Source organism: Heteronotia binoei, chromosome 16 (genome assembly GCF_032191835.1).
Source record: "Heteronotia binoei isolate CCM8104 ecotype False Entrance Well chromosome 16, APGP_CSIRO_Hbin_v1, whole genome shotgun sequence".
In the NCBI taxonomy this organism is placed as follows: Eukaryota; Metazoa; Chordata; class Lepidosauria; order Squamata; family Gekkonidae; genus Heteronotia; species Heteronotia binoei.
The window spans coordinates 20,964,241-20,983,929 of NC_083238.1; the positions used below are offsets into that span (position 1 = coordinate 20,964,241).

General features: G+C 43.7%; 1 protein-coding gene across 1 annotated transcript in view; it reads right to left on the bottom strand.

Annotated features, from left to right (window-relative positions):
* Positions 1-19,689, bottom strand: part of ACVR1C (activin A receptor type 1C) — a 65,326-nt gene that overhangs the window by 35,466 nt on the left and 10,171 nt on the right. Inside the window, exon 2 of the mRNA XM_060257361.1 lies at positions 9,677-9,907. Coding sequence (XP_060113344.1) covers positions 9,677-9,907 — 231 coding nt within the window. The remainder of the gene's footprint in view (positions 1-9,676; positions 9,908-19,689) is intronic.

A 19,689-nucleotide genomic window follows, 5' to 3' on the forward strand; every position in this document is an offset into this window, starting at 1 on the left:
GATTCACTGCTTTCTGTCTCGCTTGGGAGGGGACAATAGAGATGGAATTAGCAGAGCAAGAGATCTTCTTGATTTCCATCCCCAAATCAACCCATGAAAGCTGCTAGGCATCTGGGGTGCCATTTAGGGAAGGCAGCAGCCACATAAGACTGATCCTTAGAATTGTGTTCATTTCTAGTTATTATGGGGATATTAACAATAACCAAAACTATGCAATTGAATCTTAAAAATATCTAAAAGGAGCGTGTGGAACTTTGTGGTGAGCTTTGCCCTTCATTCATGTATTGTCTTCTCCTTCCCTAATTCATTTCTTGGTGAACTTTGCCCTTCATCCATGTATTGTCTTCTCCTTTCCTAATTCATTTGGTTGAGGACCACAATGGCATTCATCTGGCTGGTCACCCCGCCCCCCCCCCCAAAAAAAAGATGGTAGCATAATTGGAAATTTAGATTGCCGTCTGAGAAATTTGACTGATATTTTATTGTAATGCTTTAACCTAATAATATGTTGTTTATTTATTGTTGTATATTGCCCCAAGCCCTGCTTACAGGGAATGGGTGGTTTAAAAATCAAATCAATCAATCAATAATTAAACCTTAAATGGTTCCCATGATATACTAGGTGATGAAGATTAAATCTGCATCATAATAATGTGTAGATCATCCCTACACCATTACATAGCTTTTTTAGAAACCCTTGCAGTTTAAAACATTGCAGTAATGATCTACTGAAGATAGGTGAGAGCTGGCACCTGAAATGATTCACATTCTGCTTCCTGTTCTGATAAAGTCACAGCTTCTTAGGATGAGGGTGGGGCATTCTGTCATCTGCGAATAGCCAGTGGATCATGACTGTGAGTTAGTTGCTTGCCTTCAACCCTTCCCACTCAAAGTACATAGACTCCCTGTGCTAACAGCTGGCATTGCAAGAATGCTGAGTGGTCTATCAGTGACCCTAACCTGGATAGCCTAGGCAAGCCTGATCTTGTAAGATCTTGGAAGCTAAGCACGGTAAGCCTTGATCAGTATTTGGATGGGAGTCCTCCAAGGAATACCAGGGTCATGACACAAAGGCATGCAATGGCAGACCACCTCTGAACATCTCATGCCTTGAAAACCCCACTAGGAGTCATCGTAAGTCAGGTGTGACTAGATGGCAAAAAAGAAATCCAACAGGGAGGTCCTTAACATAGTTACACCCCTCCATTTGCATCAGATGGCACTATGCAGAATTAAAAGCCTTGTGCAGCTGCACTGATACTAAGCAACTATATTAGACATGCTCATGCTAGGGATTCATGAAGCTAAATGCAGTGATGGAATGTGGCCTGCTTGGAGTCTCAGTAAACCACCAGATTGAGAAAGAAGTGATTCTGAAGCTCCTGCTGGTTTACAATATTTAGCTGGTGGGATGTATTCAGCTTAACCTGTTATGGAGGCCTGAATGGTCCTTTCTGTTCGGAGCTTTGTTCCAACATTCACTAACATCAGTGCGAGTGATTTAGACTGATGTTGAAGGTCTCTTATTGTCTGGAAAAGATATTGTTTGGATTTAAAAACCCTTTGGATAGCTGAGCAACTGTTTGGTTGCTGCTGTTTGCCAAAGAGGAACTCTAAAATCTCTTAATAGCTGTGCAATTTGTTGGGTCAACCATTCCACAGCAGCAGGGATTTGAGTATATGTGCTACTAAAGGTGATCTTTATCTCGAGTTAAGCAAGGAGTCCTCTTCTGATAAACTTTGTGGAGATATGCCATGGCCTTTGTTCAAGCCCTGCTGATCACTCGGGGAATGTTCTCATGACTAAATGATAAATAGGGAGTATTCACCACTGAAAATATAAGACACTGCTTTATATTGAGTCAGACCAATGATCTGTCTTGCCCAGATTTCAACACCGACTGGCAGCATCTCACTATGCTATGTAGGACTCATCTAATCATACGAATTGCAGTAACTTGATTTATTTATACTTAATGTCTTGCTCCTGTGCTCGTAATCAGGTTTCTTGAGGCTGCTTTAAGCAGAGGACATGGAAGAGCTTTCATACAAGGTTGCCTTGATTTCAACCATGCCAGTTCCTAACCATCCCTCTTGGGGATTTTCACAGGGGTGGCTGAACTTAGCACAATCATGTGCTAAGTTATTCAGTTCACACACGGCTTGCAGTGCATACTAGTGTGTGAGCCGACCAGCCACCTATAGGATAAATTTTGGGATTTGATACTGAGAACCTGGAACATGTTCAGTTATCAGTGGCACAAGATAATGTCCCAATTCCCCTTAAAATGTGTATTTTATATAGGTACTAGTTATATATTTTTGCTTTATACTATATTACCTAACTGGTCACTTTGAGTGACCTTTCCCCCTAGTTGTTTCTTGTGCACTAGCTTCAGTAAACTTCAGAACAGCAGTGGTTGTTTGTGTCTGTGCTTCAGATCAAACACTGAAACATATTAACAGTCTGTTCTCTTGTCATTAAAATTCCAGCAGACCATGCTGTTCATCAGTTTTTCTTTGCTGCCCTGCACTCTTTGAGCTACAGTGACTTTCTTGCTTTTAACCTGACAGGGCAAGAAAATGCATTCTTTTGCCTATTACTCTGAGGTCTACCTTGAGCAAAGGTTCTTGTAGCCCTTTCTTACGTTCCCTTTCTTACGTGTCACTGGGGTGTGTGTGGGCAGAGGTATTTGTGAATTTCCAGCATTGCGCAGAGGGTTGGACTAGATGGCCCTGGAAGTCCCTTCTAACTCTCTGATTCTAAGGAGACAATTTGCTTATCTCACAAAGGTCTTTAATGGACATCTTTGAGTGTTCTTGGGTGTCGCATTTTAAATGGTTCCCAAAATAAGGGTGTGAGCTTTGCTCATGTCTTTCAAAACCCATGATTTTTGGAGAGTTCTTGAAAAATAAGGAAATATTACCCAGAAGATAATGTGTGGGTAGTGAGCAGTTACAATGCTAAGTAGTTTATTAACTAGATAGTGAAGGTGTTTTGGGGTATAATCTGATCTCATCGGATCTTGGAAGCTAAACAGGGTTGGAAGGCAGACTCTGCAGAGGAAGAAGAAGATGATGATATTGGATTTAGATCCCGCCCTCCACTCCGAAGAGTCTCAGAGCGACTCACAATCTCCTTTACCTTCCTCCCCCACAACAGACACCCTGCGAGGTAGATGAAGATATTGGATTTATATCCCGCCCTCCACTCCGAAGAGTCTCAGAAAGGCTCACAATGTCCTTTCCCTTTCTCCCCCACAACAGATACCCTGTGAGGTAGATGAAGATATTGGATTTATATCCCGCCCTCCACTCTGAAGAGTCTCAGAGCGGCTCACAATCTCCTTTACCTTCCTCCCCCACAACAGACACCCTGTGAGGTGGGTGGGGCTGGAGAGGGCTCTCACAGCAGCTGCCCTTTCAAGGACAACCTCTGCCAGAGCTATGGCTGACCCAAGGCCATGCTAGCAGGTGCAAGTGGAGGAGTGGGGAATCAAACCCGGTTCTCCCAGATAAGAGTCCGCACACTTAACCACTACACCAAACTGGCTCTCCTAATGTCCCAATTCTCCTTAAAATGTCTATTTTTTATAGGTACTAGTTATATTTTTTGCTTTATACTATATTACCTAACTGGCCACTTTGGGTGACCTGGCAAACCATTTCTGTTCCTCACTTGCCTTGAAAATCCCTTGCTGGGATCACCATAAGTTGCTGTGACTTGACAAGCACTTTAAACACACAACGGTATCTTGAGAAGTTAGATAACATATAGTCAAAACATGTCCCAGTTTTATCATAATACAATTGCAGTGATACGTTAATTTTGTAGCAATACTTTATTTAGCAGTAAGTAGAAGCAAGCCTCCTTGAACATCATTTTATGGAAAGCACAGAAATATTGTCGAGACTTGGTTCTCGGCATTACAATTAATGGCTGACCAGGAAACAATTCCATTGAGCTCTTATTACCAGGATATGATGTTCTTGCAATATGACTACAGGCTCACAATATCTCTCATTCCTGCTGGTGCTCATCGGATTGCATTTTTCAGATTTTGTATTATGTGGATTTTACCAGCAATGTTAACATTATTTATAACTGAATTCCTTTGTTATTTGCTTATATTCAATACCTCATGTTGGAAAACCTGACAAAATAAAAATATCAATGGTAGAGATCTAATTCAGTGACATACATATTGAGGAAGTGGTAGAGATATAATTCAATGACACACACATTGAGGTTGGGCCTCAACTACCTCCCACACTTTACTTCTGGTCAATCAAATAGGGCGCAACCATGGCCAGTCAAGCTTTGGAGGCTGGGTATTCCCTTCCGCTTTTACTCTTGCTGAGGCAATCAAAATATCCGTATTTTACTGGGCACATGCATTTCAGAAGATTATCCCATAAAAATACCCTATAATATCTCATCACAGGGGCACTTCAGAACATTTTTTTATATTTAACTGTTTTATTAACAATGTTTTAGCAGACTCCATCTGCTGGCAGGAATTAGAAGCATCAGAATGAAGCACTTTGCTGGATATTGCACTATTGTGGCAGTATAGCCATCATTCACTAATGGCTTGTCTTGTCTGCACAAGAAAATACAGTTGCAAATTGTTATAGCACAATAGCGTGCTATCCAGCGATGTGGTGATGCAGGCTAAACCTTCCTTTCTCTTTTTAGAGTCAACCATGACTCCTTTTAGAGTCAACCTCCAAGGGGAGGGACGGTGGCTCAGTGGTAGAGCACCTGCTTGGTAAGCAGAAGGTCCCAGGTTCAATCCCCGGTATCTCCAACTGAAAAGGGTTCAGGCAAGTAGGCATAAAAAACCTCAGCTTGAGACTCTGGAGAGCCGCTGCCAGTCTGAGTAGACAATACTGACTTTGATGGACCAAGGGTCTGATTCAGTATAAGGCAGCTTCATATGTTCATGTCAATACCTTATACCAATTCCATGCTGAAGTAAGGGGGGGAAATAACAGTGCTGTGACAGAAGGACTCACAGGCATAGCTAGTCATCATATAATCCTCTGCTAAGGAAAACACAATTGCATCAAAGAAATCAACCATCTGCAGATGTTGTTCTCCACTTGTGGCGTGTGGCAACAGTCTTCTACACATCTTCAGGAAGTGGAGTCAATATATCTGTTCCTGCACTTTTCCCAGAAAACTGCAAGCCCTATAGAAGGCAAGCTGCATCAGCAAACCCCAAGGCTGGGTAAGCTGTCTGTCAGGTTGCAGCAGAATGTGGCCTTGATGGAGTCTACTAAGGAGTCAGCCAGCTTGAAAGAGCCAAGCCAGCTCTCAGCAGCATGCTCAGAAGCAGAAGCCAACCCACCGAAATTCCTACCAGAGATTACCCAGGGGAGCTCTGACTAAGGGGCAGGGAGAGCAGGATGGCACTAAACTTCTTAGAGGAGGTTGGGCAGGGCAGGCAGCTCTTTAAAGACATCCAGGGGGAAGGGCCAGCTAGCTCACCAAGTCTAGGCAAGTATCCATTGGTCCAGGGGCCTGTCACTACTCAAGACTGGGTTGGGAAGAGGGACTGGCTGAGCCCAGGGTTGGCCATCCCTTGAGGAAGCATTTGAAAGGTGTGCCCAGGAACAGCCAGGGAATTCCCCTGCAGGTGGGAATAGCAAATTGGCAGAGCAGAGGGTGGAAACTGGGTGAAGAGAAACCCCCTCCTCTTGCTCTGAGGAGCCAGTCTGGTGTAGTGATTAAGTGTGTGGACTCTTATCTGGGAGAACCGGGTTTGATTCCCCACTCCTCCACTTGCACTTGCTGGAATGGCCTTGGGTTAGCCACAGCTCTAGCAGAGGTTGTCCTTGAAAGGGCAGCTGCTGTAAGAGCCCTCTCTGCCCCACCCACCTCACAGGGTGTCTGTTGTGGGGGGAGAAGACATAGGAGATTGTAAGTCGCTCTGAGTCTCTGATTCAGGGAGAAGGGCGGGGTATAAATCTGCAATTCTTCTTCTTCTTCTCTACTCTGATGTTACCCCATAGGTCAATAATGACTTGGTGCTTGCACAGGGGACTACCTTTACTACCTTTTTTATGCTGGGACACTTACCCACCTCCATCTCCGGAGAATGAGATAGCTCTGGACTCAGACCTGACCCCAGCAGAACCTGACACATACTGTAAGAACATAAGAACAGTCTACTGGATCAGACCAATGGTTCATCGAGTCGGGCAAACTGTTTCATGCAGTGGCCAGTCAGTTGCCCTGGAAGGCCAAATGAACAGTGGACAGAGACCCTCCCTGGCTGCTTTCTCCCAACACTGGTCTTTAAAAGTTTGCTGCCTCGGCAAAAGGAGTTTCCCTTCAGTTACCATAGCTTGTAGCCGGGAATTGACTCCATAGCTCCATCCATCCAACCCCCTTTTTATCTATGCTTATGGCCATCACCATCTCCCCAGCAATGAATTCCAGTTTAATTATTTGCTGCATAAAAAGTTATTTCCATTTGTCTGCCTTCAACCTATTTCCCAACAATTTCATTGCATGCCCCCAAATTCTAGTATTATGGGAGAGGTAGAAAAAGCTCCCTTCTATCTACTTTCTCCACCCCATGCATAATTTTATAAACCTCTATCATCTTTCCACTTTTTCTAGATGAAAACAACCCAGACTCTCTGGCTTCTCCTTGGGAAGGTGCTTCAGCCATCTAACGGCTGGTTGCCCTGCTTTGCATTTTTTTTTCCCCAGCTCTGTGATGTCAGCAGCCAGAACAGCACACATTATTCCGAATGGGTCTGCATCATAAGTTTTTATTCAAGGGCATTACAATATTGGCTGTTATGTTTTCAAACCATAATAATCCCAAGTATGGAGTTTGCCCTTTTCACCATTGATCGACATATAGGCATGAGCAAATGTGATGAGTACACTTTTTTTTCTGATGTTCCGAGAATTTCCATTCACATATGCATGCCGCCATTTTGAAATCAATTTGTGGAGCACAAGTGCATGGGTCTGACCAACAACCATAACCAAACACCAGAGTACAACAAACATCTGCTTTGTGCTCTTGTCATCCTGCAAGAATGTGCAAGATCAGTCGGATATTACTTTGACTTTAAGGACAACGCGACTTGGTCGTCTTCAGACGGAACAAGCCTTCGACTAGCACGGCGTCCTTGCAAAGTACCACAGGATTCTAAACAGAATTCCCCTCAGCCCTTCTTGGGCAAACAAAAACTGATTCTTTTCATCTCTTCATTTGCTGTAAAGCAACAGTTAAAACTGAAGAATGAAGTCAACAAAAATGAAACATTAACAGCAAAATAAACACAGTATGAAAATAAACATCCAGAGATTTTTAGCAACAGGAAGTGGATAAAGGGGGAATGGATGAGAGCCAGTTTGGTGTAGTGGTTAAGTGTGCGGACTCTTATCTGGGAGAACCGGGTTTGATTCCCCACTCCTCCACTTGCACCTGCTAGCATGGCCTTGGGTCAGCCATAGCTCTGGCAGAGGTTGTGCTTGAAAGGGCAGCTGCTGTGAGAGCCCTCTCCAGCCCCACCCACCTCACAGGGTGTCTGTTGTGGGGGAGGAAGGGAAAGGAGATTGTGAGCTGCTCTGAGACTCTTCGGAGTGGAGGGCGGGATATAAATCCAATGAAAGGAGACGGAACTCACTAGACCTGGTTCTGTAGCATCAAGTTGTCTCGAAAAGCTACCTTTAGCAAAGGGCTCTTTGGAACCTTAAACTCCATCCAAGGCAAACTATCCTTACTGATTTATTAGCTTTGCCATGAACATAATTTATATATAGTGTGACTACTCTGCAGTAAGAGACGGACCTGCTGAGGAAAAGCCTTGAGGCCAACATGCAATTCAGACAACACAGTTTAGAATACCAGCACTTTGACAACACGTAACAAATTTGTTCTGAAGAAAGTATGGTAAATATACCATGTTGAGCATTCACTGTGACAGAATCCCCTGCTGAAGCCTGATTTAAAGAAGGCCTACAGCTTCACTGGACTTCTTTGCAGAGAACAGCTTGTCTCCACTATCGTTTATTCCAGTAAATGGCTAAAAGAAACTTTTCCTACTGGCGATTATATCTGATCTTGGAACGGACACTAGCTTTCAGGCTTAACTCAGACGAAAGGCTTCACTGAAGGATTCTCTGTTGCATCTCTTGTACTTCACCTCTTTCAAAAGGTTTTAATCAATCCGTATCATTAACGAATGCGTGTTTTGAAGACTGACAGCCAAACAGTCTGGACACCAAGCAAGGTGTGAAAGGGCTTCCTCATACAGTCTTGTAGCACAAGGTCTCACACATATGTAAGGCCAGGAGCTTGGGGGCAGGAGGGGAAGAGGTTGCTAGTTATTTACTATTAATGCTGTCAGAGTTGCAAACACCATCTCCTCAACAATATGCAAATCTATTTGTCCGTTGCATCAAAGACTGCCCTTTTAATAGAATTTTAATTAAACTGTTAAGTAGTATTTGTTCAAATATCTTGTATAATTAATGTATGAATTATGTTGTTAGCCGCCCTGAGCCTGCTTTGGCGGGGAGGGCGGGATATAAATAAAAATTGTTGTTGTTGTATACAATTATAGTTTGCCCAAACATCACTCTTTTTCCACACATTCGACTGTACATTCTATATAGACCAGCATCAACAAGGCATACACTACATACACCTATTGTGGCATAATGAAGGAAAAAATTCTCAAAAGTATACCACTAGTTGAATATCTTCAGACAGTCTTTTTACATTCTTTTAGAGTATGACTAAAGGATTCCTTTTATCTTTTGATTGCATACAGGGAAGAGAAATATTTTGTATTGCATAATTAAGAGGGATCAAAAGGAATTTCCTGTCTTCCAGGAGATTCTAAACCATCACCAGTCATGTGCTGTTTACAGAAAATTCATGAATTAGGAGAGGGCCAGAAACTGAAGTCATAGATGGAAATGGACTCAAGCCAACATTAAGCTTGCCTGTTCCATGGACCAAGACATTAACAGTAAAGTTCTGGACCCAACAAAGATAATTAATTGCAGACGCTTGAATTATGAGTGAAAGACCTGACTTGATATGTGACACACCTGTCAATCTGATGGATTTCAAAAGGGGAAAAAATCATCTTGGCCCATTTCAGTCTATTGCTAAAATAAATAAATACACCAGACTAGCTTAACTGGAAAAACTTTATCTAGATCACATTATTGTTATAGGGTGGGCAGTTCTGTCATGCCTTCAACCCTTGTGCAGAGAGGGCAGTGTTCTTGCCTGTTATACCTCCCCCCCCCCCCCGTGTGGGGGGTCATCTGCATAAGGAACAGAAAATACAAAACCCAGTAAACCTGAGAGCAATTCAGAAAATTAGAATCCTGTTACAAAACATGGTGGCAGAGGATAAAGGCTTCTTGGGAGCTCTCAATCAACTTGTAAGAACAAGTTCACAAACTCTCAAGCACCATACAAAATAGTTGGAACTGAGGCAAAGGATTCTACCCAGTCAGTTTTCAGAAAGAAAGAAAAATTAGCAAAGAAGAATGGGGGGAGGGGGAAACAACATCTGTGATTTGAATCCAGTATTTTTTTTAAAAAGGCCCAGGTCCAATTTCCATAATGCCTTCCAACACAAAAAGCACTCATAGTGGATCTTCTTGCACTTAAGCAGCATTGCTTACCTATGGGGAGATGGATAGTTATGTTGTTGCAGAAGTCTGTGTAGCAGCATTTCCTCCTGGTGATGCTCTTTGAGCCATGGCAGAAGACTTCTGCATTCAGTTCCAGGACGGAAAGGCAAGTCTTCACCACCTCTTGTTTGCCATTCATTAGCATGACAGAAGCCCAGCATGCCCCCTCTGTTTCACAAGTGAAGTTTGTTTTCTCACACCAGTGGCAGATGCATGTTAGACCTGAAAAGGTAACAGAGAATCTGCTGAATCTACATGCAAGAGAATGTTGCCAACCTGGCCCGTGAAGATTGGATCAAGTGGGTAGAGAGAAAGCAGAAAATTCTTCAGAAATTCCAGAATTTGATCAAGAGATTTTTGGATCACAACATATATTCAGTTTTGTTTAGAGGCTGTGGGATCAAGAGATGCCCTTACCTGAAAGGCAAAACTGTTGTCTTTATGGTAGTGGGGGAAAGTGCCGTCAAATCATAGCTGATGGGATTGCGATCCCGTTGAAAAAAAAGTCACAGCTGACTTACAGTGACTTCATGGGATTTTCAAGGCAAGACACATTCAGTACCATTGCCTGCCTCAGTCCCAAAATTTGCTATACAGCATAGCATTTCAGTCTGAAATGCTATGCAAAAATCAACCCTATGGTAATAATAATAAATTTTAATTTATATCCCGCCCTCCCCGCCGAAGCAGGCTCAGGGCGGCTCACAAGACATAGTACATTGTACCATGATACAACAGTAAAATTCAAAACAATGACAATTAAAATACCATTACACATAAAACAACATTAAATTAGTAATTTAAAACCACAATAACATACTATGGTGCTACAGTCTTGATGTGCATATAGATATTATTTGTATGTTGAAGCAATGGTTCCACCTTAAAAGGCCAGTTGAAAGAGGACGGTTTTGCAAGCCCTGCGGAACTGATTAAGGTCCCGCAGGGCCCGCACCTCCTCTGGTAGCTGGATCCACCATTGGGGTGCTGCTGTCGAGAAGGCCCGTTCCCTTGTCGCTTTTAATTTGACCTCCTTTGGCCCAGGGATTTTCAGAAGGTTTTGTGAACTAGATCTCAGTGCTCTCTGGGGAACATATGGCAGGAGACGGTCCCTAAGGTAGGCAGGTCCTCGGCCATAATACCTCCCTCAACCCAAGGCTTCCTTTCCTTTCCTCATCCTGTACTCCCCCAGTAGAACCTAACTACAGCTCAGGGCCGGGGTCAATGTAATCTGAGGTGGAGGAGCTGCCAGGGCCAGCCTTTTGCTAGGACGCACTACCGTCACCCCCTGTGCCCACTCACTTAGTAGCACTCCATTGCACTACTAATGTCATTGGTGCAAAGGCTGCAGGCCGTGCAGGCAGCTGTGAGAGTGGGCAGTGGGAGGCAGGCAGGGCAAGGACGCACAGGCAAGCAGGACACATGTGGATGGGTAGGAAAGGAGGAGGGTATGAGAGGAGAGCTTGGAGTGAGCAGAGGAGGGATAGGGAATCCTGGGAATTCTCTACATGTCCCTCAAAAATCTAGAACCGGCCCTTGCTGCAGCTAATTGTGGTGTTATTGTGGGTAGAAACAATCAGTTGCTTTTCTAGTTACTTCATGATCAGAACCCTCCTTCTCAATACTTTTCCTTCCTGACTAGGTCTGAAATAATAGGAACGGGCAAGCTACATATTTTTATTGAATCTAATCCAGTACAAAGGGAGCATAGGGAAAATAGGTAATAAAAATATAAATCTAACATACAAGTCCAATTTAGATCACTGGATGCATATAAGAAACAATTTACAAAAATGATATATAATATGCTAGGTATTAAGAATTAAGAAATAATAATAATAATAATAAATTTATTTTTGTATCCCGCCCTCCCCCGCCAAAGGCAGGCTCAGGGCGGCTCAGAGACATGGAACAACCATGATTTCAGTAAAATACAAGCAATACAATAAGACAAATTAAAATACAATTAAATTACAGTTGTAAATTAGGTTAAAATTAGATAAAACAGCTGTTATATATTAATAATTAAGGTGCTACAATTCACAGTCATATATAAGATGGCTAAAAGTCAATTTAGCCGGGTTCTATCTTGAAAGAGAGCTGAAAGAGGGTGGTTTTGCAAGCCCTGCGGAACTGATTCAGGTCCCGCAGGGCTCGCACAACCTCTGGAAGTTGATTCCACCATCGGGGGGCCATTGTTGAGAAGGCTTGCTCTCTCGTTGTTTTCAGTCTAGCCTCTCTTGGTCCAGGGATTTTTAAAAGGTTTTGGGAACTGGATCTCAGTGCTCTCTGGGGAACATATGGGGAGAGGCGGTCCCTAAGGTAGGCAGGTCCTCGGCCATATAGGGCTTTAAAGGTAATAACCAGCACCTTATAGCGAACATGATACACAACCGGCAGCCAGTGCAGCTCCCGCAGCCCAGGCTGCACGTGTTCCCACCGAGGTAGTCCCACTAACAGCCTGGCCGCCGTGTTATGCACTAACTGCAGTTTTCGCGTTCGGTATAAGGGCAGCCCCATGTAGAGGGCATTACAGTAGTCTAGCCTCGAGGTGACCGTTGCGTGGATCACAGTTGACAAGTTGCTACGCTCCAAGAAGGGAGCCAACTGCCTCGCCCTCCTAAGGTGGAAAAAGGCGGATTTAGCAGTGGCAGCTATCTGGGCTTCCATTGACAAGGAAGACTCCAGTAGCACTCCCAAGCTCTTGACCCTGCGCACTGGTATCAGTGACGCACCATCAAAGGCCGGTAGGGAGATCTCCCCTCCTGGCCCGCCACGACCTATGCAAAGGACCTCAGTCTTCGCTGGATTCAGCTTCAGCCCACTCAGCTTGATCCAGTCAACCACGGCTTGTAACGCCCGGCCCAGGTTTATAGGGACATCGCCAGTCCGGCCGTCCATCAATAGATAGAGCTGGGTGTCATCAGCGTACTGATGACAGCCCAGCCCATACCTCCGGGCAATCTGGGCAAGGGGGCGCATATACAATTCATTCTATTAGGCAAAATGGAAATATTCCCAAAGAATTTCAAAACTGGGGCCCAAAGCAAATCATAATCTATAGCCAAATCAGCATCATTTTCAAAGAAAGGGTTATCCATTGTCTTTCCCATTACCTACTGGTCCCATATGGACATATGAAGCTGCTTTATACTGAACCAGACCCTCGGTCCATCAAAGTCAGTATTGTCTACTCAGACTGGCAGCGGCTCTCCAGAGTCTCAAGCTGAGGTTTTTCACGCCTATTTGCCTGGACTCATTTTAGTTGGAGATGCCGGGGATTGAACCTGGGACCTTCTGCTTACCAAGCAGATGCTCTAACCACTGAGCCACCGTCCCTCCCAAACTTATCATACCGCATTTCAATCGTGGGGGTATTTGGGGGTTTCCAATTTTTAGCAATTGTCATGCGAGCTATTGCCAACATTGTCGAGATTAAAGAGTTCTGATCTTTACTCGTCAACTTATCAAGCCAGATATCAAATTAAAAAAATTTAAAATCTACTGGAATGGTTAGATCAAATATTTTTATTTTCTCTACCACTTTATTCCAAAAATGTAACACTAATAAAGATGACTGTTGTTTCTGAGGGTTGGCATGGCAACCATTTTAAAAAGTTTTGATCAGTTCTCTTTTTAAAAAAAAATCACAACAGCACAGTACTACTTTATTTTCCAGAAAATTGAATTAAATATTAATTTAGAATGATTTGGAGCCTCATTAACTGGTCCTGCAGAAAGACTCTTTGTACCAGCATCCCATCACAAGGAAGATACGTAAATATAGAGTAACAGTATGTTCCAATGCAGGCCCACAATCATTTCTGATTTTTAAGCCCCCAATCTCATCTATTTTTCAAATAATACATGCCTCAACTTCATGACATCTGTGTCAATAAAGTCAATCAGTTCTCGTCATTAGTGCTACAAGCTAGTTCCTCAGCTCCGATGGCAAATGATAAATGGTTAAAGTTAAAATATTTTGCACTATACATTGAATTAATACTCTAGTGGCATTTAATATAATATATTTAATATAAAATACATTTGTATTTTGTATTTATTCATCTTCAGTACACAGTTGCAACTGTCCTTTGGGGATGTGGAATGAAAGAGTAATTTGATGTAGTTTTGAACTGGTTTATTTCAAGCTTCAACAGATGTATATTTTCAACATTGTACTGTGTACAGTATGCACCCTATAGTGAAAATTTTCTTTAAAAACACCAAGCTCCACTTCCCTAAAAGCCATTCAATTTTTTTTTTTAAGCGCCAATTTATTTGAGTGGTCATTTGTCCCAGTATTTCCCTGAAACTACTAATTATAAAGTTTAATAGAGATAACACTTTTGCTATCAAACACACAATAAATGAAAATTGCGTTTTCTGGATGAGATGAAATTAGAGGGGAAGAACATTTTTTAAAAATTGAAATCAGTAACTTTGGATAGGATAATTTCACAGCTATCATAAGAAGATGATGATGATGATGATATTGGATTTATATCCCGCCCTCCACTCTGAAGTCTCAGAGCGGCTCACAACCTCCTTTACCTTCCTCCCCCACAACAGACACCCTGTGAGGTGGGTGGGGCTGGAGAGGGCTCTCACAGCAGCTGCCCTTTCAAGGACAACCTCTGCCAGAGCCATGGCTGACCCAAGGCCATTCCAGCAGGTGCAAGTGGAGGAGTGGGGAATCAAACCCGGTTCTCCCAGATAAGAGTCCGCGCACTTAACCACTACACCAAACTGGCTCTCCATAAGTAGGGCTGCCAATCCCACTATTACAACTGACCTCCAGACAATACAGATTGATTCCCCTGGAGAAAAGAGCTGCTTTGGAGGCCGGGCTTTAAGGCACTGTACCCTGCTGAAGTCCCTCCCCTCCTAAATCCCACCCCAACAATCACCAGGTATTTCCCAACCCACAGCTGCCAATCCTAATCATAAATCATATGGGTGATAACCAGTAGGCACTGCTGGTGTACAAGTTCCTTTTTCCCAACAAGATTTGACTTATAGGGGTAGCAGCATGTAATTTAATCAGGGTCATATTCTCATGCTATGGGAAATTAGCAGTGATGGCCTAGCTCACAAGCATTTTACTTGGTATCTGATCTAGTTCTGTACCTTCCTTTACAATCTTCCTGCATTGTATTAACTGCCACCTAGTCCCTTTTACCGTTCCGAGATGTATCCTTCATATTTCACCATTGCAAACTGGAATAGGAAGAGATGTGAATGCTCAGATAAGACCTACAGCGCCATCTGGAAGTGATCTCATCACGCTGGGCATGTTGCATGTCAATGTTCTAGCTTTGGCCAAAACTCTATGGTTGCTATCAACTTTTTAACCAAAATGCTAGAGCATTGACATGCAACATTCCCGGCATGAAGACTGTCACGGGCTGGGGCCAGGTCAGGCGAAGTCCAGGGGCAGTCCAAGGTCTGTAGCTGGGTAGCAAGGAGGGTCCAAAGCGCCAAAACCGAATCACAGTCCGGGTATCGTAGGTCAGAGGTTCAGAAGCCGAAGTCAGGGGGTCCAGAATTCAATGCCAGAGTCAGGGGGTTCAGAAGCCGAAGTGGATGCTAGAACGTCAGGTAAGTGACTAGTTGCTTCCACAAAGCCTTCTCTCAAAGCCCACAGCTATATAGCCCTCTGCTGTCTGTTGCCCATTTGGGCTAATTGCTGACTCAGAGGGCAGCCGGGATCCTGCTGAGACTCAAGCACCCTCACTCCTAGAAGGGCCAGAATCCTTTCAAAATTCAGGGCTCAGGGAGCGTCTTGCTCGTGAGCGTGCCGCCCTCCTCCAATCCCTGAGGTCCTGACGAAAGCGGTCACGCACACGAGCCACCCGAGAGGGCGAGGCAGGGGGGCTTGGATCTTCTCCAGCAGGAGGCAGGGGCACTGGTGCAGGTGGCAGGGGCACAGTTTCTTCTGCAGGCTCGGCTTCTTCTGCAGGGCCCCCAGCACCCATGACAAAGTCGTCCTTTCTGGGTGATGTCATCATGCTGTTGATGCAAGAGGGGGCTGTTCGGGGTTGGGGGTGAGAGAACATCCCAGAATGGGCCTGGGAGCTCTCCACTAGAACCTAGGCCACCCTAACCAACACTGTCAAAAAGCAGGAAATAAAGGCTGCAATCCTATGCATACTATGTGAAAAAAGTCAGTAGAGGTAACAGCTCAGTGAACATGTTTAGGAAGGTGGTATAAGACAACTAAGTTTGCAACTGAGAGCCAGTTTGGTGTAGTGGTTAAGTGAGCAGACTCTTATCTGGGAGAACCGGGTTCGATTCCCCACTCCTCCACTTGCACCTGCTGGAATCGCCTTGGGTCAGCCAGAGCTCTGGCAGAGGTTGTCCTTGAAAGGGCAGCTGCTGGGAGAGCCCTCTCCAGCCCCACCCACCTCACAGGGTGTCTGTTGTGGGGGAGGAAGGTAAAGGAGATTGTGAGCCGCTCTGAGACTCTTCGGAGTGGAGGGCGGGATATAAATCCAATATCATCATCATCATCTTATTATTATTATTATTATTATTATTATTATTATTATTATTATTATTATTATTATTATTTTAAAAAAGCAAATCACATTTTTTTCTTCTGTTGGGAAGGTATTCCACTCCCCCCCTGCCCCCCTCCGAATGCCTGTGCAATGCCAATGATTCAAATGCCAATCTAGCCACTCTTCCAACGTTACAGGTGAGAGGCCTGCCATATTTTAAATACTAGGCAGAAATCTTTAAAAAAAAAAAGTTTAATTGTTTAATTGTTCCACAGATGGAAGGTGAAATGTGCTTGCAGCATTACCATGGCAGGCCAATCAGCACAGTGCCCAATCAGCTTCCACAGCAAACTTGCATAATTTTCTTTTGAACGATGACTGTAGAGAGCCTCCCAGAACCAGGAGTCTACATCAAGGGAAGGTCTCTATGCCCTGTTGTCGGCCCTTCAGAGGAACTAGCTGGCCACTGTGTTAGACAGGATGCTGGACTAGATGGACCACTGGTCAGATCCAGCAGGGCCCTTCTTATGTTCTTACTTCAGAAACGGAAAATTGCTCATCTGACCAGACTGTGTAAGACTGGAGGCCTGCCACTCAACCCAGGCCTTCCTTGTTTTTATATTAGTGTGATTTCTTTTTTATATATTAGTGTGATTTCTTTCACACATTGCTTAAAAAATGGAGCAGTCAATCTCTTTTGGATAGATTTTCCAGCGCAAGGATCATTGACTGTCCCTTAGACAGCCTTCACAGCGTTGAAGGAAAAGTTATACACAAAAGCCAAACACCAGCAGTACTGAGCTAAGGAATTAATGAATCTCTAAAACTCAAAATTAGAAGCCATTTGCAACAGACAAACCAAAAAGCATTAAAAAGGCATCCATATCACACTGAATAGAACAAACTGATAAAAGGCCTTCAGTTAAGCAATGGCAGGAATACAAAGATTCAAACCAAGTATGAAGGACAGTCAATGTTTAGCTTGAATATATTCAAGACAAGAGACCAGCTGGTTGATGTTTGCACAAGAGGTTTTGCCTTCCAACTCAGAGCACTGATGTGAGTTTGCGCACATGGGCATCAACCTAAACAACCTCTTCTCCAGTGTTCCCTCTAAGCTGAGTTAGCATGAGCTAGCTCACAAATGTTTAGCCTCCAGCGCACACATTTTTGTCTTAGCTCAGGGAAAATGGCCCCACAGCACAATAATTTATGCAGTAACTCACAACTTTAATACCAGTTGCTCACAACTTTAATGCCAGCAGCTCACAAAGCATAATTTTTGCTCACAAGATTCTGTAGCTTAGAGGGAACATTAGAGTCTTCTCCTGTACTTAACTGTTTTTACTGGAATAATCTTGAACAATCATATGCTGGCACCCCAAAATTACCCCAGAGCAGGTAAGCTGTGACTTTCTCTCCAAAAAACGAATGATTAAGTATCTCTTGTTTGTGTCAGCAATGCAACATTTAAACTAAAAAGTAGTCTAAATGAGAAAGTATTTACTAGAGTTCCTTTACCCAGGAGGTCTGTTCATAAGCTTAATGGACTTTGAAATGACATCTTAACTCAGCTAGAATCAGGCACTTATTTACTGTGTTTTTCTACAGCGTATTTTATTGGTTAGGAAAAGCACTTATTTTCTACTTCAGCCACTTATTAATAAGAAAAACAGTATTTTTCATATGCCAAAATGACTCATGCCAATTTTCATCCCATTCACTGTTCAACATGTCGATGTAATACAATTTTACCCCCTTTTATGCTACACCTAAAAGCCAGTTAAATTACAATGCTTTTACAACACAAACTACTTGTATTCCCCCATTCAATTAATTTTACTTCGCATGCTCTCTATTCATCATATTGTCAATGGAACATTATGTACAAGTGCTCCAAAAGACCATTTCTATATGTTCCAAACTTCTGTTGACAGCAAACTGCCTGGGGCTGGGTTCTGAGGCACTGAGGAAACCTTGAGATGAGACCATCCAATAGGGCTGTAAGCCGAAATAGCTTTGAATGAGGTCACCAGCCACCTGGAGCACTGATTCCCCACCCCCACCCCCACCCCTCACCACAGGAGCTCGTTTTTTTAAGTCTTGACATTCTAATGAAGTCGTGAGAACTCATTTTAGAATGAGAAAAATACCTGTGTTTCAAACTTTATGTACATATGAACATATGAAGCTGCCTTATACTGAATCAGACCTTTGGTCCATCAAAGTCAGTATTGTCTTCTCAGACTGGCAGCGGCTCTCCAGGGTCTCAAGCTGAGGTTTTTCATACCTATTTGCCTGGACCCTTTTTTGGAGATGCCGGGGATTGAACCTGGGACCTTCTGCTTCCCAAGCAGATGCTCTACCACTGAGCCACCATCCCTCCCCGTCCCTCCACCGACCCTCCCCTGTACCTAAGCAGGACACAAAGATTTCCCCAGGGAAGGTTTCTGAAGATCACTATTACTCTTATACTTAAGCAGTACTCCTTTAGATTGTGAGCTTGGAAAGGCATTAAAAGGGTACAGCATAAATTAACTAATCTATCGCTGAATGAAGATATTAAGTACAAATGGGTCAAAATTTAATGACATGTTCTTATTCTAACAGTGCTAGCAATTAATAAATACAAACTGAAACTTCAGCTCAGTGACCAGGTTATAAATGTTGGCTGGGTCTGAGGACAGCACAGATCTTCCATTCATTTCTTCACCTGAAAAAAAAAAAAAATGGCAACCTTGACCCCACAAGGGCTTACCCTAAGGTTGCCAGCCTCCAGGTAGGGACTCGGAATCTCCTGGAATTGCAACTGTGTCCAATGTCCGTGGTCCAGCTGCCGGACTCTGCCGCCTCAGACTCGCTGCCAAGCCCCCCCTTCAAGACCGGGGTCTACCACCAGAGCCCAAAGCACATTCTTGGTTCCAGTTGACAAGCAGGCAGAGCAGCCCCAAATTTAATTTAATTTAATTTTAGATTTATATGAACATATGAAGCTGCCTTCTACTGAATCAGATCCTCGGTCCATCAAAGTCAGTATTGTCTACTCAGACTGGCAGCGGCTCTCCAGGGTCTCAAGCTGAGGTTTTTCACAGCTATTTGCCTAGACCCTTTTTTGGAAATGCCGGGGATTGAACCTGGGACCTTCTGCTTACCAAGCAGATGCTCTACCACTGAGCCACCATTCCTCCCCTAAGCGGGCTCAGGGCGGCTTACAACAATAAAACAACAGAGTTAAAATAATATCATAAAAACAGACATTACAAAACAGGAGCAGCAAAGTAAAGAATCTTACAGGCAAAGGTGGTAAACAGCATGCGGCTGATGGCTAACAACATAGCATAACACCATAATGGTGAAATGCTGGGTGAAGGGATGACTTTCAAGGACACCCACTGGATTACCGTATTTTTCGGACCATAAGACGCCCTTTCCCCCCCATAAAAGTGGGGGGGAAAGTGTGTGCGTCTTATGGTCCGAAGGTACGTACCTTCGGGGGGCGAG